Below are 26,211 nucleotides of genomic sequence, written 5' to 3' on the forward strand. Positions count from 1 at the left end.
TGCTCAAAAAGAACATTCAGCTGGGATTTAGGAGATATGGGAGGAGGCTGGGCTGGTCACCCCACTTCCCAAGTGGCAGGTTCCTCATTTATAGGAAAGAGGGTATTGTCTCAGTGATCGCTGTGGTTCCATGTAGCTCTGTGTTGAGTCTAGAGTTTTAATGTTCTAAGATTTTGAGGTTTAGAGTTTAAAAGCCCCGATTTCTCATGGTCTGTGGCAGTAGAATAATTACGGCCGGGGTACTAGATCAAGTGAGCTGGAGAGAAGTGGGACTGGGAAGAGAGATGTAAACCAATATAAAAACAGTTTAATGTCTGTTCTATATAAAGAACAAATAAAATCAGTGAGGACACCAAAGTTCCAGGAAATCTGGGGGCAATAAACAGGGATAGAGGAAATACAGCTGAAACTCACAGAAAGAAATGCTTACCCTCATTGTGAGGGGCCCTGAGAAGGGTGTACCTTCACAGGTGACAGCATTGTCAGGCCAGACTTGGAGAGCACTGGCCCTGGGCTCTGGGAACTCTGCCCCTGAGAAGATCTCATCCAGGAGCTGGATTTAAGGGCTATAAATATCTTCCTAAGTCCTCACTAGGTGCCTGCCAGATGCTGTGTTCCCAAGGAAGTGTATATAACCTTTGAGATGCTTCAGGGTTCTACTCAGAAGCCAAGACCATAGATACCTGGCTGTTTGAGGCCAAGATTAAGCCTGACTTCCTTTATTTATTCAGTAAGTCTTTGTGGGGCCTTAAATGGACTCAGTCAGTGTTCGAGGAAAGGAGCACCCTTTTGTCAGATGACCTGGGTGTGTGTGAGTGACAGCATCAGATGAGGAGACTTGAGGTCCCTGCTGGCTGTGACTCAAGGATACAGTGATTCCGAGGTTCAGCTAGATTATGTGGGCACAGAGGAGGGGGAGCCTGGGTCTCACTCTCGGGGAGCTTCTAGTTTGGTTGATGGGCTGGGATTTGTACCTGGGGAAGCATGAGAGCGCCCAAGTCTTCAGGAGGTCAGAGGGATGGGAGATGAATAAGGCTGCAGTAGTGAAAGAAGGCTTCTTGGAGGAGGTGGCATAATAGTTGTCTAAGAAATGGATTAAAGAAAGACAGATCCCAGCCACTGCTGCCTGCCCCATTTAAGTGTGGAGCGGATGGTACAATGGCTTACAGAGATGTTACCTTTTACTTTCCCCTTTTCATGCCCTACCTTGCAAGAGAAGATGGAAGATGGGTTTCCTGTGCCTTGGGCTTGGTGATTGCTGTGGGTCTGGGATGGCCAGGGGCTGAGGCCATTCTTATAAGGAGAAATTCTTATAAGGAGAAGAGCATTTCTCCCAGGCTGAGGCCTTGGGGCCCTTCAACAGGGCTTGCTGGGCTGAGGCTCTGAGTTCCTGATCTGGAGACTCTTTGTTCTCTGGATTTCTCAGATCCCCAGGAACGGGTGTGGGAGGGGGTTGGTCTGAGCTCCCAGTTTTCTTTCTCACAGTCTGTACTCCCTGTGTGTGTGTATGTATACGTGTGTCTTGTGTATCTGTGTGTGTGTATTCACTGATGTGACTTGTGGGTGTGAATCTGTACAAATGCGGTTTGCATGTGTGTTTGTGTATGTCTTCATCTTTCTGTGCTTGTGCTGTTTGCCTGTGTTTGATTGTGGGTCTGTGTTGAGTTGTGGGGGATGTGTGTGTGTCTGGGTGCTCATATATTTCTGCATGGGCCTTGGTGTCTGTGTGTGTGTCTGGTGTCTGTCTCTGTGTGTGCATGTGCTCCTGGGTCTGCAGTGAATAGCGTAACGCTGGCCGTGAACCTGGTGGGCTGTCTCGCGTGGCTGATCGGAGGCGGGGGAGCTACCAACTTTGGCCTCGCCTTTCTCTGGCTCATCCTCTTCACACCCTGCTCCTACGTCTGCTGGTTTCGGCCCATTTACAAGGCCTTCAAGTAAGTGATGGGTGCTGAACCCCAGCTCCTAACCCTGTCTCTTTGCCCATCTCTACTGTCTCTTCTCTACATATTTTTAATTTTTTTTTTTTTTTTTTTTTTGCCATCCTGCAAACTCACTTTCCCTTTGTTTACCCTCAGCTCAGACTGCCAGGTAGGATATAGGCTTCCTGGGAGCTCTTGGCTGGGGTGAGAGGGCTGGAAGTTAGAACCTTTCTCTTAGTTCCTTCCTTCCTCACTCTACCCTTGGGTGGGGGCAACAAAGAAACCGGGCCTGTTCTTGTTTTCCCTACCCCAGGCAGCTAGCTGCATGATAAGTTTTGCCAGTGGGGCCACCTGTCTTGATGGAGCTGTCCATCCTTGTACCCGTGGGGCTAGCTGATTTGGCGCCAAGTGGACCATCTATCCATGTGCCAATGGAACAAGCCATCCATGTGCCACTGACACTATGTGCTAATGAGGGCATCCAGCTCTGTGCCAAAGGGATTACCCACCCGTGTATCAGTAGGGCTAGCTGTCTTAGTGCCAATGGGTGTCTGCCTTGTGTCAAGTGGAATTTTCAATCTTTGTGCCAATGGAGTGTCCCTCTCAGTGCCAGTGTGATCTCAAATATCTTTGCCTATTGGACCCATCCATGTATGTGCCAATTAGGCTATAATCTTGGTGCCAGTAGTGTGTCCGTTCTTGTGCCAATGACACTTTCTGTCCTATGGGACCATCCATCCATGTACCTAGATGTCTTGGTGCCAGTAGGGCTGTCCAAACCTTTGACAATGGGTTTGTTTATTCCTGCCACAATGGACCCATCTATTTCTGTGCCAATGGGGCCAACCATCCATGTACCAGTGGGTGGTGCATTCATGAGGAGATCTCTCCCTATGTAATGTTGTACACACAGGCCTAACACATGGAAACTTGCAAAGATCCATGGGTAAACGCTGTCCTATTTTGGCCTCTTAACTAAGGCCTTTAAATGTCTTCTGTCTATTGTGTACCCACTTAAACTTGGAAGGACTTAGAAGTCTTGAAGGCAGGGAAGCCCTGGCCCTCTACCCAGGTGATGGAAGCCACCTCCTCTGTTGCAGGACTGACAGCTCCTTCAGCTTCATGGCATTCTTCTTCACCTTCATGGCCCAGCTGGTCATCAGCATCATCCAGGCTGTGGGCATCCCAGGCTGGGGTGTCTGGTAAGAGACTGGGGTGTCTGGGACTGACCCAGGGCTAGCAGGGTGGCACCTGGGGTGTGTCCTTTGCTTACTTTTGTGGGCTAAGCTGCCTAGCCTGTGGGAACACCATGAGTTATTGGAAGTGTGAAAGGATTCAGGATAGTTTATAGTAGACAGAGCCATAGCATCAGAGGGGAATGAGAACCTTGCAATGGTTTTTAGGAGTGCTGAGGGGTATCAAGCATCATGAGATTAAACTGAGGGAAGGAAGCCTTATGTCTGAGGAGCTTGTTTCCTGAGCCAGGGGTTCTTTCTGAACCACTGACACAGGCCCTTTGCATCCAATGATATGGTCTCTCCCTGTGACAATGAGATGGTCCCTTACTCTAGTGGGGTGGCTCCTGGGTACCCCTCACCATGCAAGGCAGCCCCACAGCTGGCCTATTTCTGCAGTGGCTGGATCGCTACCATTTCCTTCTTCGGAACGAACGTTGGCTCAGCGGTGGTGATGCTCATTCCCACTGTCATGTTCACGGTCATGGCTGTCTTTTCCTTCATTGCCCTCAGCATGGTATGTGGTCACCTCAAGGGTTAGGGGGTGGTGTTGGGAAGGGACTGTGATCTGTAACAACCCTTCTCCCAAGTTACAAGAGGACCCAGGGGTCTTCCAAGGGACTCACTCTGGAATGGCTTGGTGGACTTTGCTCCCAGTGCACAGGGCATGGGTGGGAGGGAGGACTGGCTTTTGCGGTGACTTTTCTCTGGCTCCCATGTCTTTTCTGGATGGGCTGCCTCTTCCCTTTGATTAACCCTTCCTTGTGCTCCTCATTCTACAGGTTCATAAATTCTATCGGGGCAGCGGGGGGAGTTTCAGCAAAGCTCAGGAGGAGTGGACCACAGGGGCATGGAAGAACCCGCACGTGCAGCAGGCGGCCCAGAATGCAGCCATGGGGGCGGCGCAGGGTGCCATGAATCAGCCGCACACTCAGTATTCTGCCACCCCCAACTACACATACTCCAATGAGATGTGAACGAGCCAAGCCTACCAGAAGCTGGCTGGGGGCCGGTGGAACGGGGGCTCAAGCCACACGTAGTGGTGACCAAGCAGGGTTCCCCCTTCCCTTTTTCTCCTCCTCCACTTTGTACAAAGAATCAGAGTTATATATATATATATGTATATCCTCTCCCCCACACCCTTGGATTCACGTGGAGCTGTCCCGTGCGGTGATAGCTGTGTCTGTGTCCCCTTGTGAATAGTGTGCAGTGAAGGTCTCTGTTGTTGTTGTGGTGCTAGATGTATGTTTAGAACTAAACCAGCCCCCCACCCTCCACCAGGCTGCCCCCTCTGACCTTGGCCCAGGGACCCTTCATGGGGCAGGGGGAGGCATAGCAGAAGAGCCTGGCCCCCTCCCAAGGGTTATGAGCTGAAACTTTCCACTTTTGGTCTTACTGGGAAGCAGCAGTATTTAGAACTCATGAGGATGGTAGGGGGGAGAGTGGAGACCTGCAGAGGATCTTCTTTTGCTCCTTCTGATCCAGGTCTCTCCCCGCCACCACCCCCAACCTCCTCCTCCCCTCCTCTCTTCCTGCTGTCAGATTCCTGTGGTCCCTTCTCCTGCCCAGGGTCTCTCTCTTCTCTATGTGGCTTTTCTTTGTCTTCTCCAAGGTTGAGTGTCCCAGTTGTATCTGCTCCTGAGACTGAGCCCCTTCCCAGATCAAGGAAGCAGACAGGGGAGCTGAGCCTTAGCCCTGATGTGGGAGGGCCCACAGCCGGAGATACGGAGCCCACCTGGGTACCTGAATCCCAGGGGATGGAAATGCAAGGCAGCCTCCTCTCTTCCCTGCCTTGCCTTCCCCTCCTTCTCTTCCCAGAGCCCCGTTGAGCCCCGTCTGCCTATGTCCCGGCTGTGGCCTGATTCTCCTACCCTACCCCTACTGTGTTCTAGGTGGCATCTGCCATCCATAAGGGCAGATTCCACTGCCTTCCCTGAAGAGCTGGGTAGTGTCCAGGCAATTTTCAGGTGTAAAGGTGCAGCTGGAGCAGAGGGTATGTAAATAAGTACTGGTCCCTGGGTGTCGTTTGGTTGGCTCAAGCCCACTGGGCAGGTGCTAGGTGTCTCTGAATGACCACTGGATTCCTGGGAGCAATAGCTGTTCTGTTTGGGTCTGATAGAAGGGATAGGCTCAGAGGGCTGGTTCTGGAGGGAAGATCAGAGGAGAAGGCAGGCAGGGCCCGGTGAGAGGGGATCATGCATCCCCCCCACCCCAGCTCACTCTTGGTCATAGGGCAGTTCTGGGCACTTGAACTCAAGGCCCAGGAAGAAGCACAGGCCCAATCCTATGTGGAAGCACAATGGCTGGAATGTGATTTCAGTTTAGGTGGGGTGGGAGGGGAGATTCTCTGGCTCTTGTTTTTTTTCAAATCAAGATTACTTGCTTCCCTCTGCCTACTAGACTTGATTCTTGGCCCTTCCTCACCCTGTCAGCAACCCCTTTCCTTTCCAGGACAGTGACTGCAGTCCTGTTCTGTCCCAGGCATTGTGAGAATGTTGTTGGTAGAGGTCCTGGCTCTCTTGGAGGCCTGGAGGGGAGTGGGTTCTCACCCAAGGAGCAGCTCCCCATTTCTCACTCACTGCCCCCACCTCCCACCTGGGCTATTTGGCTTGAAAAACCAAACCCCGCCTGGCCACTCTGGGTGGCTCCAGCTTAGAACCCAACACCTGGATTTCCAGGTGCCATCCTGAGCTTTGAGCTCCAGGTACTTCATTTTCCTATAAGGGGAGCCAGGGCCTCTGGGAAGTTATCTTCCTAATGGTCCCTTAGGCTTGGGCCAGAATGTGATTGACTCTCTCCTCCACCACTTTCTCTGCAGAAAGCAGTTGTCACAGCCCCTAGTACCTGAAAAGAGACCCTAGGTCTAGGTTCTTCCTCCCGTTTCCTTTCTCCCCTCCCAGCCCTCTGGCTCCCTTTCTCTTTGTCTCTCTGGTAACTCCAGGAGGCCTGTGGTCCAGCTGCCAGCCCAGCATTCTTGACCTGTTGGATGCCACCTCCAGTCGATTTCCTGTCCTACCTGCCCTTTCTCTTTCCTGGCTCAGACCTGTATGGCCATGCCCTGGCTCTGCCCTTAGGAAGACCTGCTACCTGTGTGTGGCCCAGCTTGTCCAGGCCCTGGGATGCTGCATCTCCAGGCAACTATGCACTTTCCTGGGGAGGGAGCCAGTACAAGAAGTGGGGGCTGGGCACAGATTCATCTCTGCTGGATGGTCTGGCTTGAGGGTTGGGTGGAAGAAGGCCCAGGTCAGTCTGGGAATCCTCAGGTCTTTGGCCAGCCAGTCACCTGCTTTTGCATTCTGCTGGTGCCCCCTGCCCCTCCTTGTTTCTGGGAGACACAGACCATTCTCCAACTGGCAGTTGACCTGCCTGAGCCAATGTGTCTGTCAGTGGTAACTGAATGAACCATAATAAAGGGGAACATTTGGCCCTCTGTGTCCTGCTGTGTCATGTGTCTTCATGTGGGCCTGTGTGGAGCCTCACCATGGGCTGTAGGCAATGGGGGTAGGGTGGTTTGAGTGGGTCTGAGGCCTGTCATTCCCAGAGGCCAAAAGTCACACACCTCTGTGTGGTTCTTTCTCTGAGGCAGCCTCGAAATTGCCACAGAGGCCTTCTGCCTGTTAGGAGGATGAGTTCTGAGTTCCCTGAGGAAGAAGTAGAAGGCTGGATCAGTGGGTGAGGGGTGGTTTGGTTCAGATGGTCACTGTAGGCAGGGGCAGGGGTAGAGCACAGAGGGCCCCACCTCAGCTCTAATTGAAGGAGACTGGCAGCTGATTGAGGACCCAGGGGCCTGTGGATGCTGGAGAATGAAGAAGGCAGGGAGGCGTATCCAACGTGCTTTCCCCTGCTGCTTTCCCTTTGCCAATGCTGTGTCCTCCACTTGGAGGGCCGTTCTGGCACTTTTTATTTAAGCTCCTGGTCATCCTTCAAGATTCACCTTGAGTGACTCCTTCTCTGAGAGGGCTTCTCTGCCTCTGATTGTTACTTAGGACCCTCTCCTTCCTCATGGACCTTATTCTGTAATTTTTTGTGTCCCTCTTTGTCTCAAGAGCAAAGAAGAGTCTGATTTAGCTCTGTATCCTGGGCACTTAAAACATGTAAGAGGCTCAGTAAATGTTAAGTATTAAGTGCTGCAGTGATGAGCAGTGTGGGATGGGGCTGGGGCGGGGGTAAGTAGGTCAGACAATCTGGGCCAGGCCCAGATGAGCACAGGAAATACCAAGAACTTGGGAGCTGGTGTTCCCGACAGGACTCCCCGGAATGGACTACAGTTCCCAGAAGGCTGAAAAGTTGACTGCAACTCCCAGAAGTCTGCGCAGTCGCGGAGGCTGCCGGCGACTGTGGTAGCGTTGCGTGCCAGTCAGAATCTGTGGGAGGGGCGACCGAGGTACCGCGATATATGGGGGCTGCCCCGAGACGCGCCTGACGCGGGTGAGGAGTGTGGGGGGCCGTCTGGAGGCTGGTTTCTCGCGGTGGGGCAGGAGGGAGGCTGGAAAAGCTTCATTCGCGATTTTGGGTCTTTGGCTCTGTGTGTGAGCTCACTGTGTGTGTGTGTGTGTGTGTGCGCGCGCGCGCGTGTGTGTGTGTGTCCTGCCCCTCCTATCGGTGCCCGAGAAGCTTTGCTTGCCGCTGCGGATCTGCGGCTGTGTGTGTGTGTGTGTGTGTGTGTGTGTGTGTGTGTGTGTGTGTGTGTGTGTGTGTGTGTGTGTGTGTGTGTGTGTGTAGGGCCTGTGGAACCTGTGGGGCCGGAGCGCTATGGACCCCTTCCCGTCTTCATCCTGAAGTGGGGCATTTATATATATATATATATATACACGCTCCCATCCCGGCTTTGTGCTGCTCTGCAATTAACCAGTACCATTTAATCTAGTTTGAAAGGTGGTCCTATCGGTTACCCATACTTAACCTCTTGCCTTAAAGAAACAAAAACAAAATCCATGAGCCTGCCTCCAGAAAGGAATGGGGATGGCCCAAAGTACAAACTGTATTTTACAAGTTGGTAAAATAGAAAAAGGAAAGCCCTGGGATATTGCAGTTGTCCCCTGGCTCCACCTAAAAGTGCCGAATGGCATTAAAAATGAAAGTGAGGCCAAATTTTGTCAGAGAAAAACTTCGTGCTGTACTTTGAAGCATTGGAGGCCTGTGCCAGGTAATAGGCAGGGGAGATTCCCAAGCTGGGGAAGTGGTGGGTATCTTGGGGCAGGACTTTTCCACATCTCTCCCAGTGACTGAGAGGTGGCAGTTCTCAGTCACTCCCTCACTGGTAGCCACCGCGTGTGAATATAATATATATCTATATATCGCCAACATGTGGCCTTGAGGAGGGGTGCCTAACGGGATTCCAGGAGTAGCAGACTCTGGAAGCATGCCTGCTTCTGGTTTGAGAGAAAAGCAGTCTTTCTCTTTGTTTGTTTTTTGTTTTTAATTTTCTTGGCCGCACTGGCAGCACATGGGATCTTAGCTCCCCAGCCAGGGATCGAACCTGAGCCCCTTGCATTCAAAGCTCGGCGTCTTAACCACTGGTCTGCCAGAGACGTCCTGAGAGAAGAAGAGTCTTAGCAGAATGTCAAGACCTTGAGCTCTCCCTGAAGAGTTCCTTGCCTTTCCTTGGAGGAAGGGGTTTAAAGTGCCCCTGTGGCCACGTGACTCCTTGTAATGACTGGGTTTGGGGGAAGAGTGCCACTATGGGGAACTATAGGTGTTTCATTATTACTGGGGCAGAGTTGTATTGACTGGTGGGAGATGAGGCCAGAGCAGACTCTTGGTGCCAGTAGTAGGAACTTTGACGTCAGGCTAAAGGATTCAAGCTCTTAATGGATCCTGGATCCCTGCCCACCCACCCAAATTTGGTTCTGCTTTTTCCTAGGCCCCAGTTCCTCATCATTCCTGTGCTGTGCTGGGCTCATACCCCATCTGGCTTTTTTTTTAGCCCTGGGCCTGCCCTGGCTGCACACTTGCCCATATTGTGACTGGCAAGTATTACTGAAACTTTTACTTAACTCTGCCCTAATTAAACTCATCAGAGAAGGAGACTTACACATCACAAGTCTGCCACAGCTGAGGCTCTTTACTCTGTCTGGCCTTGTCTTTCTAAAGGACAGAGAAGCTGTCATTTTTCTGGCTGTGACTGTATGCATGTGGCTACCTGCATGGCTGGTGCCCTGGGAGCTTGAGGCTCAGTAATAACAGCCTTCAGCCCTATAACCTCTGCCTGCCAACTCTTTCTGCTGCTCAAGAGTTCCTATGAGTAGAGCAGAGCTCAGGAAAATGAGGTGCTGTCTACAGCTACCTTGGCTGTGCAAATAGATTGTTCTAACAGGGACTGGGTAGGGTAATAGACTTACTGGTTTGGGATTTGATCTTTTTTTGAGAGTAAACATAAAGAACTCCTGGGACTTCCCTGGAGGTGCAGTGGATTAGGCTCCGCGCTCCCAATGCAGGGGGCCCGGGTTCGATCCCTGGTCAGGGAACTAGATCCCACATGCATGCCACAACTAAGAGTTCACTTGCCACAACTAAGGAGCCCACGTGCTGCAATTAAGGAGCCCGCCTGCTGCAACTAAGACCCAGTGCAACCAAATAAATAAATATTAAAAAAAAAAAGGGACTTCCCTGGAGGTGCAGTGGATTAGGCTCCGCGCTCCCAATGCAGCGGGCCCAGGTTCTGTCGCTGGTCAGGGAACTAAGGTCCCGTATGCCACGTGGCATGGCCAAAAAAAAAAAAGAATTAAATTAAAAATAAATAAATACATGTTAAAAAAAAAAAAAAGAAAGAACTGCCAACTGTCACCCTACATGGGACTGTCAGATTGAACTGATTTGACCTTGCTTTCAGATGTTGGTTAAATTTTCCACTTTCTGATCCTCAAGTACATATCCCCCACCCCCACCCCTCTTCTAGAAAGATAGGTAGGCTTTGGTCCGTAACAAAGATCGCTCAGCAGGCTAAGTAGTAAATCTTGGGCTGTACCACCTGCTATGGGGAAGCAGCTGAAGTCACCAGCATGGATTCCTGCCCCAAGTTTAACTGATTGCTTTCAGTAACCTATTCCCTAGGAATGATATCAATTTGATGTGGAGGAGGTTTTATTTTTATTTTTTTAATTTTTAAATTTTTTTGGTTTTTTTTTGGTTGCACCACACAGCTTGTGGGATCTTAGTTCCCTGACCAGGGGTTGAACCTGGGCGCTCGGCAGTGAGAGGGCCGAGTCCTAACCACTGGACCACCGGGGAGTTCCCTGGAGGAGGTTTTAAATTCAGCTTCTGGTTTTGCAGGAATCTCCATGTCCTTGCACCAGTTGGCTGGGGTAGGACAGGGTCAAGGTTTGGGATTTGGCAGGCGGGTTTCCCTGGAGAGTCCAGAATGTGCCTCTATCACCTACTGTGGGTGCTCACTAGCACACTGATTAGTTCTGGGAAGCTGGCTGATAGGCCCTCTAGACCTTGTCAATTGCTAACAGGGCTCTCCAGGCCCTAGAGTAGACTCAGTTCTGCTCTGGGCAAGCATGGCCCTGGCTGAGGCCCTGACGTAGAGTAGAGATTGAGATCGCTGGCAAATGGAACTTTGGGGGAAGTTCTGTTCTAGGGAACTGGCCTGTGCTTAACGCTTGTTGAGAAGGGTCTGGGCCCCTCGGAGACCCTTCCAGGTAGGAGTGGAATAATAGACCCAAACATGATCCTCAGCTCATGTGGTTATGTGCCTGAGTCTTGAAGGCAAAAAATGGGCAAAGAGGCCCTAAGGAGCCAAGGGGCCTGTGGAGTGAAGAGGGAGCCCTTATGGGTGTGCAGCCACGTAGATAACCATTGGGTGACTCACTGGACTTCCTCCTCGGGGTCTGCCTTGGTCTCCCTTCCCCTTGTTGATTCTACCCTTTTTGAATACATCTCCCAGGACCCCCTTGTAGAGAGAGTCCCTTACCTCTGTCTTTCATGCATTGACTCAGAAGGTTTCTGATGGAAGGAACTTCAGAGATCACCTGGTCCTATCTTTGCATTTTTCAGATGAAGAGACATGTCCAGGGAGGGAATGACCCTGAGCCAAGGTCACATACCAGGTCAGGAGCACAACCATGGACAGGGCCCAGGGCTCCTGATTCATAGGCCAGGCTTCTGTTCTCTGCCCCACTCTGCTTCAGAGGGTACAGTTTATTACTCATTCAGCAGATGTTCAGGACCTACTACAGGCCGGATACCTGTCTGGCAGTTGGTGTTTAGACCGGGTCACACATTCAGGGAGCTTGCTGGGGATGTTGGTGGTCATGGGAAAGTGGAGAGGGAAAGGCAAGGAAACTGATGTACAGATTGAATCAGTGATCACCAAAAAGGTGCATCCCAGAGAAGGACCCATCTCAAGTGATTTCAGGTGTGACTCCTGTCTTCTCAATTCATCCACAGATTCCCTAAAGGCAGCGGCTGTCTCTTCCACAATTTCTTTGCCGGTGCTAGATGTAGCTGGTCCTTGGTAATTGTTGCTGATGGAGTATGTTTTGCTGGCCCAGTCTGCCAGAATATAGGTTTTGATGTGTTCATCAGCCATATTATGAACACTCACTTCTAGCAACGTCTGAGGGCCAGAGGAAGAAACCAAGCAGCTGATCTCATGGGGTGGCCTTTATCCTTTTTATGCTTGTCTCTTCTCGGCCTTGGATTTGTAGGGTGGTGCCTGATCCACAGGGAGGGACAGAGGGGCAAATCTCTCAGCTCCCTGGAGCACCCAAACGCCTTTGTTGCATAGGGTTCTACAGCACAAGGCATCCCTGGAACCTACCCTGCCCTGCCGTTCACTTCAGCCAGCCTAGCCCACTGCAGTGGCTCCTTTGTCTGCCCCTCCAGTCTCTTCACCACCAAGACCCCCTCCACACTTCTCACCAGCACCGTCTTTCTAAAATGAAAACGCACCATAGCCCTCACTGCTCTTGACACTTAGTCCTTGACCTGATTTTGCAACCTTACCTCCTGCCCGCCCCACTGCCACCCCCTGCCCCCCGCAACCTCCATCACACTTTAGCCTCACTGCTAAGCTGCTTTCTGTTCCCCAGACCTGCCACCCTCCTTCAGGCCTCTTCACCTCTGCAAGATTGCTCCTTCTTGCAAAGTTATTTCCTTGTTTCTCTGAAAAACTTCCTCGTCCTGCAGGACTCAACCTGAATGTTATTTTTTTGGTCTCTGACTTCCTCAGACAGTAACTCGTAGGCAGCACAGCCTCATGGCACTGGCCGCATTACATTGTGACTGACCCACGTGGGGTGAGGGTGTCTGACCTTCTTATCACACTGTATGCTCCCAGAAGCTGGGACTGTTGACCCCTCAGGAACCCTAGCATCTGGCCCAGGGTCTAATACAGGGTGCTCAATACATTTTGGTTGAATGTATGAATGAAGCAGGCGCCCCCTGTTCTGATTTTAGATCCTAAATCCTGGCAGAGCTTTATGGAGCCCAGTTCTGGCAGGCTCCCAGGACTTGAAGCCACCAGACCGCACATGGAACCCAGGGCCACGTGTTCAGCTGCTGCACCCTTGGTGGAGAGACAGTTCCGTGTTCTTGTGGGTGTCACTGGGAGTGTTGCAGCCCTGAAGTTGCCTCTTCTGGTGTCAAGGCTTTTGGACATTCCTGGCGTGAGTATGCTTACTAGACAGCCTCGGGCATTAGAGGGCTGATGCTCTGGGGCCAGCCTGTTTTTGTGCAGTGCACAGGGTTTTCTTTTTCTTAATCATGGTGTTTGTGGAAGTCCTCTGTGTGCATTGGTATGTGGGGGACGCAGGAGACAGAGACCAGTGTGACAGTATAACCAGGAGCTAGATTAGGTAGTAGACAGAGAGTGAGGGGAGACTGCGAAAGGAACGCTATGGTGAATGGAGGTTTTGGGTTCCCAAACATTGGCTTTGAATTCCCTGAAGTCCTAGCATGAGAGAAGAGCTGGCTGGAGAAGTGCGGCAAGTTCTCAGCGCCCCCTGGCTGCCTTGGGCTCCCTGCCTCTGCTTTCACTCCATCCTGGACATTGCAGCTCTATCTTCCCTCCTTGTTAGATACCATGGGTGTCCTGTCAGTCCAAATGCACTGGAACCTTAGGGGCTCCCCGCTGCCCGCAGCTCTGGTTTCAAACTCTGCTCCTTCCGGTGTTCAGAGATGCCCAGGGGCCACCACAGTATGTTGGAGGTGGGGGGCTTAGCCCCCTGCCTTTGGTCAGATCACCTCAACTTTGATCAGTTTTGTATGTAGGGGTTCTGGGGCATATTCTTTTGTGGGAAAAGTTCAAGGCTTTAACAAATGTGAAAGCCAGCAGGTGATAACCCCACTTCTTCGTCTGGTAACCTGGGCCCTTCACTGGTCTGCCACTCTCCAGCTGCCCCACGCTCCACCCTGATGGCCTTTGCTTTGGCCCAGCTCCTTCCAGGCTGTGCCGCCCTGCCTACTTTTCCCTGCCTTTTCAAATTCTCCACAAACACTTCATGCAAAAGCCTTCCTGGCCTGCCTCAGCCCATGTGGTTTTGCTCCCTGCCTTTTAAAACTCATATGATGTATTAAAGAAAAACTAGAAGTAAAGTGGTAAAAACAGGTTTTATTCAGAAAAACTATTGCAATAGGGGAAAATAGATCTCAGTATAGAACTGGGTTTAATTCTGAATACAACAAGGAAAAGTGGAGATTTGTAGCCAAGGAGCTGTGTGTGTGTGTGTGTGTGTGTGTGTGTGTGTGTGTGTGTGTGTGTGTGTGTGTGTATGGAAAATTACTAAGAGGAAACATCAGGGGTAAGGGAGATTTTGGCAAAACTGTCCTGACCGGATTCTTGCTGAAGGCAGCCCAGGGTGATCTGGGGGCTGCTGGGGGATGAGGAGCCTGATGAGATATCCAGGCTGATCAGATATCAAGGGTAGGGGATTCTGGCTAGACCAACTTAGCAGGAATCTTGCTCTGGAGGACGAAACCCGAAGACGGGCCTAGTTGAAAAAGTGGCTCAAAGGAGCCTGACTAAAGTTTGGTTAAGAAGAGAATCTTGACCAAGCTGTGGAACCATAGGTTATCTTTGACACTGCCTGTGTTGTCAGACACTAGTTTTGTGGAGTGTTAAGCCGTTGAGGCCCAGGCTGTGCTTTTTTCCTTGCTTGTATCTGCATAGCACCTAACTCAGGGTGGCGCAGGCGGGTGTACCCTAAGTGTCCAGCAGGGAGCAGTGCTCACTTGCAGATGACTATGTCGGGAGTCACAGGCAAGGGCGGGAAAGCTGCTTTTTTTTTTTTTTTTTAACTTTCCACAAACTTATACCCAGAAAGTCACCCCCTCACCCCACCCTGCAGGCAGCCAGGGATGCCAGTCAGGCCAGAAGAGGGAAGGGAGGAGAGTGTTGTGGCTGCTCTGAGGCTGGGCACTGGTGCTTTGGGGCAGTAACGCCTTCGGCCTGCCCCCTGCTCATGTGCCCAGAGCCGTTGGTAGGAGCCGGCCAGCTGGAGCCTTGAGGGCGGGAGGCCTGGAAGCGTTGCTGCAGCAACAGCCTCTGCCACCGCCCTCTGGGGAGGGAGGGAGCCATGCAGTTCCCTTTTCCCATAGCCCCAGAGCAAGTGAATTTCCGGACTTGGGGTAGGTGGGGGCAGGGAGTCCTATCCCAGGAAACAGATGAGCAGCCTCAGAGCAGAGGGAAATGGCAGCCCCACCGCTTCCTGCCATCCCACACAGCCAGCATTTATGCGGGTGTGAGGAAAGGGTTGCCTGAAGCAGGGAGGCTCTCCAGCCTGCCCTAGGCCTTTTAGCCCAGCCTCTGTGGGGGACAGGCCACGTGTGGAATGGGACTTGGCTCTCCGTCTCTGGCTGGAGTTGAAGCTGAAGGTCAGGCAGCCAGAAGGGCGGTGACAAGGAGAGAGGACTCCCCGACTTAGCCTCTAGGAGCCTGCCTTTCTCATTTTAAAATAAAGGTGATGGCTGCCACCCATCCCCTTGGGAATGTTTGCAAGGCTGGGGGAGGGGGACACAGATGAAACTGCCATCTTGTGCCCACGACTAGGCGCAGCTCCTGGCACATGGAAGCGCTTAACACTGTTTGTTTCCTGTCCGTCCCCCTCTCCTTCTCCCTTGTTGTCGTGTCCTTTGGGGCAGCCACACGTGGTGTGGGGTGTTGGGGTTGGTGAGACGGCCCATGTGGGAAGAGCCGTGGAGCCACCGTCCATCCGCTTATGTGGAGGGGCCCGCATCCCTCTCATCCTGTGGGTAGACAGCTCTCCAGAGAGCCTGGATTTGCTCAGTGGAGTCCTTGTGAGGTGTTGGTAACCGAAGGGGGATCCCTGCTTGCCTTGTGTTGGCCCCGGGGCGGTGGCCTTTCCCCTGGCTCTTCCCCACACTCCCTGATGGTACTGATCTCCCCAGTGCCCCCCTTCTGGGTCACCCCCAGGAGTAGTCTTTGTCCCTTGGAGCAGTCCTTCTCAGCTCTTTGCCTAAGTCATGGATTCACATGCTTGAGGCTTTGCTGAGCTCCCTTAGGGATCCCTAGATTTTGACTAGCAAACGAGCAGCTGGGATATGGGCGGCGGGGAGCTGGGTGATTCTGCAGACCTGGCTCAGGATTACTCCTGATCCACCAGTGTGTTCAGGCTTCCCAGGAGGACCACTGACCTGGAGCCAGACCAGGGAGACTATGGGGGAGTGATGGGGAGGGGTAGATTTGGTTTTCTGCCTCACTCACCAGCAGTTGGCGAGTGTGGCCACCAGCAAAGAAGCCTTGGAGGCTTTGTGTGAGGTGGGAGGAGTTGGACAGTGGGGGCCAGCCCTCCCTCAAAAGAGATGTTGCACATAGAGGATTTCTCACGCTGGAACTCTGGGCAAGTCAGGTCTTTTTTATGGCCTCAGTTTTCTTATGCCTGCAATAAAGTGGGGGCCAGGTACCCAAATGATACATCTCCAAGGCCTCTTCTGGCATGAGTGGTAGAAGATTCTAGATGTGAGGACAAAAAGGACTAGGACCAAAGGCAGCCTGAGAGAAGGTCCTGGGGTATAGGAGCTGTGGCTGTTTTGCAGTTCTATGATTGTCATGTAATTGAGCGGCACTTACGTCTGAGCAGTTAGCTTAGTCAGTTTCTGCCCCTTGGTTGGTACCCTCCTCACTATGGAGGAGAAAACAGAACACCTCTCTAGCTTTTGCCGGGTAGGTGTCAGCAGGGCTGAGAGCCAGAAGAGGATTTCTAAAAGTGGAAAAAATCTCCCACTCAGGGAGTTGGCAGACCTTGGCCTTAGAGAAGGCTGTTTCCAGAATGCCTGTCAGGACATTCAGGACTGTTAAGGGTGCAGGAAGAGGGCCCTGCTCATATGCAGAATGAAGTAAATTCTGCTTTTCCGGAGGACTGTTGTGGCAATATCTAGAGAAAGCAAAAATGGTCACAGCCCTTGATTCATCCATAGGATTGAACCCTATAGGGCAGGAGTCCCCAACTCCCGGGCCACGGACCGATACTGGTCTGCGGCCTGTTAGGAACCGGGCCGCACAGCAAGAGGTGAGTGGCGGGCGACGGAGCGAAGCTTCATCTGCCTGCCTCTCGCCATCGCTTGAATTACTGCCTGAGCCATTCTCCCCGCCCCCCCACCCCCACCCCGACCAGCAGAAAAATTGTCCTCCATGAAACCAGTCCCTGGTGCCAAAAAAGGTTGGGGACCGCTGCTATAGGGTACAAAAGTTCACCAGATGTACAAGCATGTTCATTTTAGCACTGTTTATAATTTTAAAAGAAAACTGAAACAAACAAAATATCCAACAATAGAGCTGTGGTGCAGTTGTGGTTCAGCCTCTTCATGGATTCTGAGGCAGCAGTTCAGAAGAATGGGTGGATCTTGTGTGCTGATATGGGACAGTCTTCAAGATATAAGTGAAATGAGCAAGGTGCTGAAGTTAGTAAAGTGTGGCCCACAGGCCAAATTCTTGTTGTCTGTTTTTGTATGGCCTGTGAACCAAACATATGTAAACTATTTACATTTTTAAATGGTTGAAAAAAATCAAAAGAAGATTATTTTGTGACATATAAAATTATATAAAATTCAGGTTTCAGTGTCTGTAACATTTTATTGGAACACATCCACACCCATTCATTTAAGTATTGCCTATGGCTACAGTCTTGCTACTACAGAGTATAGTAGTGTGACAAAGCCTAAAATAGTATCTGGCCCTTTATAGAAAAGGTTTGCCAACTGCTGGCATATAGTATGATTCCTTTTGTGTGCTCACATATCAAAGTTACTGCCTGTGATCTTCCCCCTGGAGGTGGTTACCCTTGTGGAGACATGGGGGCAGGAAGGGAGACTTGCATTTTGTGTCATTTTGTTCAATTTTGATTTTCTAACCTCTCTGTGTACTTATTTTTTTTTTATTTTTTAATTTTATTTTTAAATAAATTTATTTATTTATTTTTGGCTGCGTTGGGTCTTCGTTGCTGTGCATGGGCTTTCTCTAGTTGTGGCGAGCGAGGGCTACTCTTCATTGCGGTGCGCAGGCTTCTCACTGCGATGGCTTCTCTTGTTGTGGAGCACGGGCTCTAGGCGCATGGGCTTCAGTACTTGTGGCACACGGGCGTAGTTGCTCTGTGGCATGTGGGATCTTCCCGGACCAGGGATCGAACCCATGTCCCCTTCACTGGCAGGTGGATTCTTAACCACTGCGCCACCAGGGAAGTCCCCTTATCTTATTTTATTTTATTTTTTAAAGTCAGTGGGGCTTTTAGTGGGGATATCATGGAATGTTCTTTGTAATTTTATGCCTTTTTTTTTTTTTTTTTAATAATGCTCACTGAGGAAAGGAGAGCAGGAGAAACATGGCCTGGTTTGAGGTTTTTCTTTCTTTCCAGGCAGGGCCCACCTGCCTGCTCTGTGGTCCTGCTGTGGAAACTAGTCTACTCAGCAGTAGCACTCTGAGGCATTTTTCTGGACCTGTGCTGGCTTGGCTAGCCCCATCCTTCCCTGGCCTGCTCTCCCAGGGAGTGACCTCTGCAGGCCACTGGTTGGAGGCAGCCAGCCCTGGGCCGAGGGCTCTTGCACCCAGGGTCCTTCCCTGCTACTCCAGAATAGCGTCCCTATGGAGAGCCTCTGCAGTCTGCTTCTCTAGTTTCATTCTTCAGAAATTTCTCTAGTTGGGGAGGGATTGGCAGCTATGCCCTGCTTGAATGGCAGGATGGGCCATGCGACTAGAATACCAGCTCCCCCAGGAGGCGGGTTTGGTGGCAGAGCCTGGTGGGAAAGGACAAGGGTCACAAGAGGGCTGGGAGGTGCAGTGAGCTGGAGGGGTCCCTGGAGGCCCTGTGGTCCAGATGGCTCATGGCTCCGGAGGAGAAACCAGGCCAGAGAGGAAGAATTCGCCAGAGATTCCTCCAGCCAGTGGGCTGGCAGAACTGGGGCTCAAGGCCGGTTTCCTGACTACCATCAGCAAGTGGACTTGAGCTCAGATTATAGGCATTCTCTACTCCACCTAAACACGGCCATGAGGCTGAGAATCCCCAGGCAGTTGTGGACTCCTGCCTGGTTTGTCTTGCTTTATAGTCAGGGGTCATATATACCCCACCCACTTGTTAGACAGACACACTGAGCTCTTACCAGCTCTGGCTCCCATGTGTGTAGTAGGCTCAGTAAATGTTTGTCACGTGGAGACATCATTGTGAACCATTGGGACACCCACTCAGCCAACCGGAACTCCCTCGGGGATTTAATGAGGCCACCTCCTCCACAGCTTCCCCTCCCCCCAAACCCCATGTGCTGACGGCACCCAGAGTCCTCTTTTCTAGAGTATGCCCGCCACCCCCATGCTCAGGGTCATGCCAGCTTCTTGGCTGGCCCCCAGGCCCCGGGCACTACCAGTGTCAACACTGGGAGGCCCAATGTCAGGGTCTTCTGCTGTGTGTATCAGCCCAGAGGACTAAGCCACTAAAACTCTGGGTTCCTTGCCTTGTGCCAGGTTAAGTCATAGCTGGTGTTTCCTCTTTAGAGTCCTCATCAGTCTCCTGTGGAGCCACCATCACATGCCCTACTAGAAACACCTGCTCTTTTCTAGCCACTGAGCTGGGGGTTCCAGCTGGGGCTCTTCTTTACTTGTATATGCCAGAGCTGTGCTATCTAACACGGTAGCCACTAGCCACATTCAAATTTAAATTTAAATTATTAAAATTAAATAAAGCCAAAAGTTCAGTTCCTTTGTCACACCAACCACACCTCAAGTGCTCAATAGTAACATGTGGCTAGAGGCTGCCATACTGGACAGCACAGGTGTCACATGTTTCCTTCACTGCAGAGAGTTCTATTGGATGATTCTGTAGAGTAGTGGTTCTCAACTGGGGCAGTTTTGCCTCCTAGGGAACACTGGACAATGTCATTTTGGTGGTCATACTTGAGGAGAGGGTGCTACTGGCTCATGGTTTTAACGGATAGAGGCCAGAGATGAGGTTGGAGGTGGACATTCAAGCCATGGGATTTATCTCATCCTGTGGCTGTGAAAGTGCTTCTCCACAGATCCCTTTGATATCTGCCCCAGAAGCAGCCTGGGCCAGACCAGGGGCCTGAAAGTAAAAATGGAAGTATTGCCCCAAATTCTGTTTTCCATTTCCCCTCCCTGACTCCCCAGGAGCCCCAGATGGGATTGCTGATGTATTTTCAACAGAGAAAGGAACACCAGACTTGCCAACTGGTTTCAGGAAGGAATCTCTATAAATGCTAAGCAAAATGCAGGCAGCTTATGTAATAGGGTCTGGCCAAGCCTTGGTCACATCACACAGAAGTTCAGGTTAAAAATATTAAGACATAAAAACTGTTGGCAGGGGTCTCGCCAGGGGGCCAGGCACAGAGCTGCCTTTCAGGAACTCTGATGTGTGTGAGAGATTGTTTTAATGTCCAGCCCCGCTTCTACGATGACCCAGGAGGGTGTAAGAGAAAGCCAAGGAGGGTTCCTGTCCTCAGGAGTTTTCTGCTCTGCCAAGACTCCTTAGCATTTGCTGAGGGAAAGGTCAGGGTGAATGAGTGACTAGTCCAAGTTATTTAGTATCTCAGAAGGTAACACAACATGCCTTCTTTTTTTTAATGTGTGCCAACCCAGGGCCTAACTCTTGGCTCCCAGGACCTTTTTACAGAGTGAATAAAAATGAAAGAACAAAGCCCACAGAACTGAAGAATCAGATCAAGTGACATACCTCTAAAACCAGAAAAACTAGCCTGGGCCTGCCAGACAACACTGGGGTCAGGGTCACTGCCAAGGAGAGGTGGCTGCTTGATAGGGGTCAAGGGAGGGACATTGGGAAGGATGGGCTCATTACATACTCTTCACATTACTCTTTAGGAAAGACATTGACACCAAGAAGCTCCCTAACAATGACAGTGTAACCTGGGAGAGTAGCCAGAAAGGGATAGATTGAGAGACTAGGGGAAGAGCTTAAAGGGAAGATCTCAAGCTGCAGCTATGGACCAGGGTGGGAGGCCTACTTGGACCCCTGGTTGGAACTCCCCAGGAACCAGGGGGAGACTATGAGGGAGGTGTAAAGGGAAGGAAAGGGTAGAGCTGAGAGAGAGGAGGGAGCCCCTGAACAGGGCCATCACCAAACTGGGAATGTTTCTGAAGGCTGGTCCTAGGCACAATCCTCACTTTGAGAACTGGCAGGCCGTTTGGGAGTTGGGGAGAGCAGGGGAATTCGATCTTCAGGAAGCAGCTTTCCAAATTTCAGAATAGAGAGAGGATGAACTGGGGTGATCTTAAGTGGCAAATTGTTCAGGATGGTCAGGAAGCTCTTAGAAATGAAAGAAAGTAGTCCTCTTAAGGAAGAGAAGGCAGTGACCAGAAACTGATACGGCTACCTGGGAAGCCATCTGTTGAAGGAGACTGGAAAGCAGTTAAATGGAAAGGAGGACATATAACCAAAGATAAAGGTAGAATATGGTCCAGAGATCACCAGAGTGAGCTGAAGCTTGCAGTGAAACTCAGAATGACCAAGAGGGCTGTTACATATATTTAGAAAAAGAGCAATGGAACAATGCCTGGTCCTGGAGGCCAATGGTATAACATTAGTGGGGGGACAGAAAGAAATGGCAGGGACTCTTGAGTCCACTTTGCTTCCATTTTTTTCTTTTGAGTTCAAAAAAGGACAAATGGTGGTAGAAGAGACTTGAACCCAAGTTGGGTGATTCATCTCCTGAACTTGGCAAGTTCTGTCCTGGGGTGCTGAGGTTGTGGTTGGTGACCTACAGGATGTGTGGGAAACAGCAGAGGGGCTAGAGGCTGGAGATGACTAATGTCCACTTATCAAAAAGGCGGAAGAGGTAGGCTCCACAAATTAGCCAAAGCTTGTGAGCCCTTAGAAAAGCACTTAGAAAATGGTTGTTACTGGGGTTTGATTGGGCTCACTGGGGACAAGCCATATCAATTTTATTTTATTTTATTTTGGATATTAGACAAAGTATTTTTGGACTTGGTGAGGCCTTTGATGGAATCTTAGGACATCCCCCTGGACCACCTGGTAATGTTATCAGCATGTTTATAATCAGGGAAAGATCCTACTTGGAAAGGGTTCATTCTTGATTCTTTCCCATCCCAACCCCGCAACGTGTGGACCTTGGCGAAGGGCTCTGCTCTTGACCTTGTTCTTTTCATCATTTGGATTTGTGTCTTGGGGCTACTGATGGTGATACTGGCTGAGAACAGGCCAGGAGGAACAGGATTGAGATTTTTGGAGCTCTTTACATAGACTGAGCAAACACTGGGCCAACTCTGGAAAGGTGGAATTCACCAGGGAAATGTGAGGGACTGCATTTGGGAAACTAACAATGCAAGTACAGTTTGGGGCTTGTGGTTTAGTAGCAACATGGGTGAAAAGAACTTGTGAGGTTTTGCTGATTGCAAACCCCATATACTTCAGTAGGAGGATGTGGCTTCCAGGAGAGCTGATGTGGGCTCAGGCTCCATTGACTTACACGCAGTGGGTGCCAGGGACGTGAGACTTCAGGTTCCCTGAGCCTAACAGGTTGCTACCTTCTCAGAGCTCTACAGGCAGAAGAGATGGCTCCTACCTCTGAGTTCTTCAGTTTGGGGAAAGTTCATTTTATTTCTTTTGTAATTTTCACCCCTCTATTTTTCTGTTCTCCCTTTCAGGAACTCATTATTAGTCAGATTTTGGACCTCTTGAGTTGGTCTTCTGATCTCATCTTTTTTTTTTTTTTTAATTTATTTATTTTTATTTTTGGCTGCCTTAGGTCTTTGTTGCTGCACGCGGGCTTTCTCTAGCTGCGGCGAGCCGGGGCTACTCTTCGTTGCGGTTCGCGGGCTTCTCATTGGGTGGCTTCTCTTGTTGCAGAGCACAGGCATTAGGTGCATGGGCTTCAGTAGTTGTGGTACTCGGGCTCAGTAGTTGTGGCTAGCGGGCTCTAGAGCGCAGGCTCCGTAGTTGTGGCGCACGGGCTTAGTTGCTCCGTGGCATGTGGGATCTTCCCGGACCAGGGCTTGAACCCGTGTCCCCTGCACTGGCAGGTGGATTCTTAACCACTGCGCCACCAGGGAAGTCCTTTTTTTTTTTTCTTTTGGGCTGTGCCATGAGGCATGTGGGATCTTAGTTCCCCAACCAGGGATCAAACCCTCGCCCCCTTCAGTGGAAGCGTGGAGTCTTAACCACTGGACCACCTCATCTTTTTTTAATAGTATTATCCATCTCTTTATCTTTCTCTTCTACTTTCTGGAAAATTTCTTCTAAACTTATACTGAATTTTTTATTTGACTATTTGTAATTTTAATTTCCAAGAGTTCTTTTTTGTTCCCTGAATGTTCATTAAAAAAAAAAATCTGATCCTGTCTGATCTAATCTGATCTGTTAATGCTTCCTTCCACTTCCATATCTTACTTGTTGACATATCTTAACTGCTGGGTTTTTGTTTATGTTTTTGTCCTCTTCTTTTTGTTCTGGTGATTCATACCTTTAAAAAAATTCCTTTACTTTTATTTCAGTGGGCTTTTGAGAGGGAGTAGAGTTTAATCCACTTTATTTAACTGAAAGTTTATTCTTTTATTTAAGCTTTATATATCTTTTTGTCTTAAATGTGTCTTTTCAGACACATTTTGATGTGATTGATGGATTTTAAAACATCCAGTATGAGAGTCTGAATTTTGATCAGGGAGTTTAGCCAATTATATAATTACTATAATTGCTATTCTATTAGGACTTACTTCTTCCATCTTATTTAATGCTTTCCACTTATCATGTGTTCTCTCTGCTTTTTTTTTTTTTTTTTTCCCTTTCCCTATCCTTTTTTGTGTAGATTGAATTTTCTTCTGCTGGTTCGAAAGTTATATATTATTCTTCTTGTGGTTACTTCTAACTTACTATGCCCCACACTTTACGTCATTACTGTCTTGCGTCTTAAGAGTCTCAGCACCATCCTGCCTTTCTCTGCTCTCCCTACCTGTGCTGGTCCTGTGACGTCTTCAGGGCTGGGTTCCGTGGAGGGACAGCAGCCCTGTTCATTTGCCATCTTGTTCAGAACTGGACCAGGCTCGTTCAGGGCTATCCTAGAAGGGACTCCCCTGCTTAGCAGGAGTTTGGTTTAAACGACCATTAAAAAGGTCCCTCAGGACTTCCCTGGTGGCGCAGTGGTTGAGAATCTGCCTGCCAATGCAGGGGACACGGGTTCGAGCCCTGGTCCGGGAAGATCCCACATGCCACGGAGCAACTGGGCCCGTGAGCCACAATTACTGAGCCTGCGCGTCTGGAGCCTGTGCTCCGCAACAAGAGAGGCCGCGATGGTGAGAGGCCCGCGCACCGCGATGAAGAGTGGCCCCCACTTGCCGCAACTAGAGAAAACCCTCGCACAGAAAAGAAGACTCAACACAGTCATAAATAAATAAATAAAAGAACGTGAATTTTAAAAAAAAAAAAAAAGTCCCTCAGGTTTTGTGCAAGTTTGGGGGATGGTAGGTTCCAAGGGGGAGTGAACGGGAGAATGGAAAAATCTGAGAGCTCTTTAGCAGAGCTGGGAGCACCAGACCTTCTGAAGTTCTTCTGCAGTCTGCCTCTCTGAGATTTCTACTCCCTGGTTCCAGCTTTACTCCTAGGTACTGTGCAGAACAGTGTCTGACAACCCACAAAAGGCAGGAAACAAATGAGGAGAGGGAGCCTTGGTGAGATGATAGGGAGGGGCAGGGACTAGGTTGAAATGGCATGGACACGGCGCATCCAAAGAGGCAGCCCCACCAAGTCCCACCAAGTCATTATCAAGCAGGAATGTGGGCCCGGCAGTGCCAGAGCACTCAGTTTTTTAAAAGGAGCCAGGAAATTGGATTTTCTATGTGAAATCTCCCAATTTGTATATTTTGGCTTAAAAATGTTTATAACCCGGGGCTTGCCTTGTGGTCCAGTGGCTAAGACTCCGTGCTTCCACTGCAGGGTGCGCAGGTTCGATCCCTGATCGGGGAACTAAGGTACCACATGTTGCGTGGCACAGCAAAAAATTAAAAAAATGTTTGTAACCCCATGCAGGCCAAATAGCACATCTAGCCCAGACACTGCCACCCATGACCCTTGCTCTGGGTAGTTGATGATTCTGTCCTTGTCACCCTTGACTTTTTTCCCTCCTGGATAAATGTCCCCCAAAGATGTGATTTCCTACACCCCTCCCCTCCCAGCCACCTCTTCTGGGCCCCTTTAATCTGCATGCTTGTTAGTCTGACATCTCGTTTTACAAATGATGGGAACTGGTCTAGTGCTGTTCACCCTATCATGTGCTATTTCTGTTCTGTTAAGCACCTTAACCATCCCTCTTGTTTGCGTTATTAATTTATCTGCCAAATGAGTAGTGTGAAGGTAAATATCACTCTTGCCCCATGAGTGTAGGGCACACAGGTTTGCTTTTCCTGGAGCCTGTCTGCAGCCAGAGCCCACGAAGCCTTGTTCCTAGAAGTACGGCAAGGGACTCTGCCTGCTTTCTCGCTGGGCCATGGCTGCAGACACCACATGCAGGACCCCAGCTCCCCAGTGCCTTGCCTGCAGAGGGCAGATCTGCGGTGTGGCCCTGAGCTCAGGACCTGCGAGCCTCCTTGGGGTGGCCCCTCCTGCCTGCCATGGCCTGCGTGTCCCTCTTGCCCTAATTTCCCTTCCTGTCTGTCTCTGCCTGAGCGGCAGGAGCCTGCAGCTTTATATACGCTGGGCAGTTGGTGACTCATTCCTCGGCAGCCCCTCAGATAGGGAAGTGAAACGGCTGCACCTGGTGAGGCCTGACCTTCGGGTGACAGCGGAAGTAGCTATGCAAACATGGGGCTCGCTGCCTCTGAGGGAGAAGTCCTCTCCACAGCCAGGCTGTGAGGAAAGCTCTTGCTGGCCTGGCCCTGTGTGGCCTCCAGGCCGGTGGCTCTGGTAAGTTTCTCTTTCCTTCTCCACCCCCACTCCACTTTTTCTTGGTGACAGCTGGAAGTAGCAGTGGTCACAACTGAGAGAGCCAAGCATTTCTACAGTCCCCAGGATGTTCCTGTCACCCTCTACAGCGACGCTGATGAATGGGAGGTCAGTGCTGGGGGCCCCAGGCTGAGTTCCATCGTGTTTGTACCAATAGGACAGGACCGTCCTCCCTGCAGCCTATGGTTCTGGTGGCCAGAGCAGACAGGCCAGGCTCAAGTCAGCGGTCAGGGCTCCCTGGGCAGAGGCGATGAGGAAAACATCTGTCTAGCTCTGGCCTGAAGGAGGCCCGCAGTCTCCTCCCACCTCAGGCAGACCTCAGCTTTGGCCCTGTGCCTGAGGTTGAGTGTCCTTGTACTTATCTGGGCTGATGAAACCACAGAGGAGCTCTGTTCCCACCGCCCTTGTCCACGCGGCTCCCAGCGTCGGGGCTGTGGAGAGCGCCTCACTTCCCACGGCTGCCGGGCTCTGCTTTTGCTCTCCTGCAGAGGGGCGGGCACTGGCCAATTCACTAGACATCGAGTGTGGGCCTCACAGGGGTGCCCTGCCAGGCATTTTTAAACATTCTCAGCCTAGAACATTTCTGGCTGGCCCGTCTTCCCCACCCCGCCCCCTCCATTTCTCACCGCCCAGAGCCTTTCCACTGGCTTGGACAAACCAAGCATCCGCCTCAAGCAGACAGGC

General features: G+C 50.7%; 1 protein-coding gene across 9 annotated transcripts in view; it reads left to right on the forward strand.

The window, feature by feature from the left end:
- SCAMP5 (secretory carrier membrane protein 5) overlaps window positions 1–26,211 on the forward strand; it is a 43,815-nt gene that overhangs the window by 12,374 nt on the left and 5,230 nt on the right. For 3 of the 9 annotated variants that reach the window (XM_082452693.1, XM_082452694.1, XM_082452696.1), the window contains 2 exons: window positions 12,557–12,765; window positions 25,540–25,635. In XM_082452693.1, the coding sequence (XP_082308819.1) occupies window positions 12,557–12,765; window positions 25,540–25,635 (305 nt within the window). Of the gene's footprint in view, window positions 1–1,777; window positions 1,935–3,019; window positions 3,122–3,553; window positions 3,672–3,936; window positions 6,587–7,453; window positions 7,583–9,022; window positions 9,124–11,569; window positions 11,613–12,556; window positions 12,766–24,527; window positions 25,489–25,539; window positions 25,636–26,211 lie in introns of those variants that run through there. The other 6 variants (XM_082452695.1, XM_082452697.1, XM_082452698.1 and 3 more) reach the window with 6 other exon arrangements.

Source organism: Balaenoptera physalus (genome assembly GCF_965194825.1).
Source record: "Balaenoptera physalus genome assembly, chromosome: 2".
Taxonomy (NCBI): domain Eukaryota; kingdom Metazoa; phylum Chordata; class Mammalia; order Artiodactyla; family Balaenopteridae; genus Balaenoptera; species Balaenoptera physalus.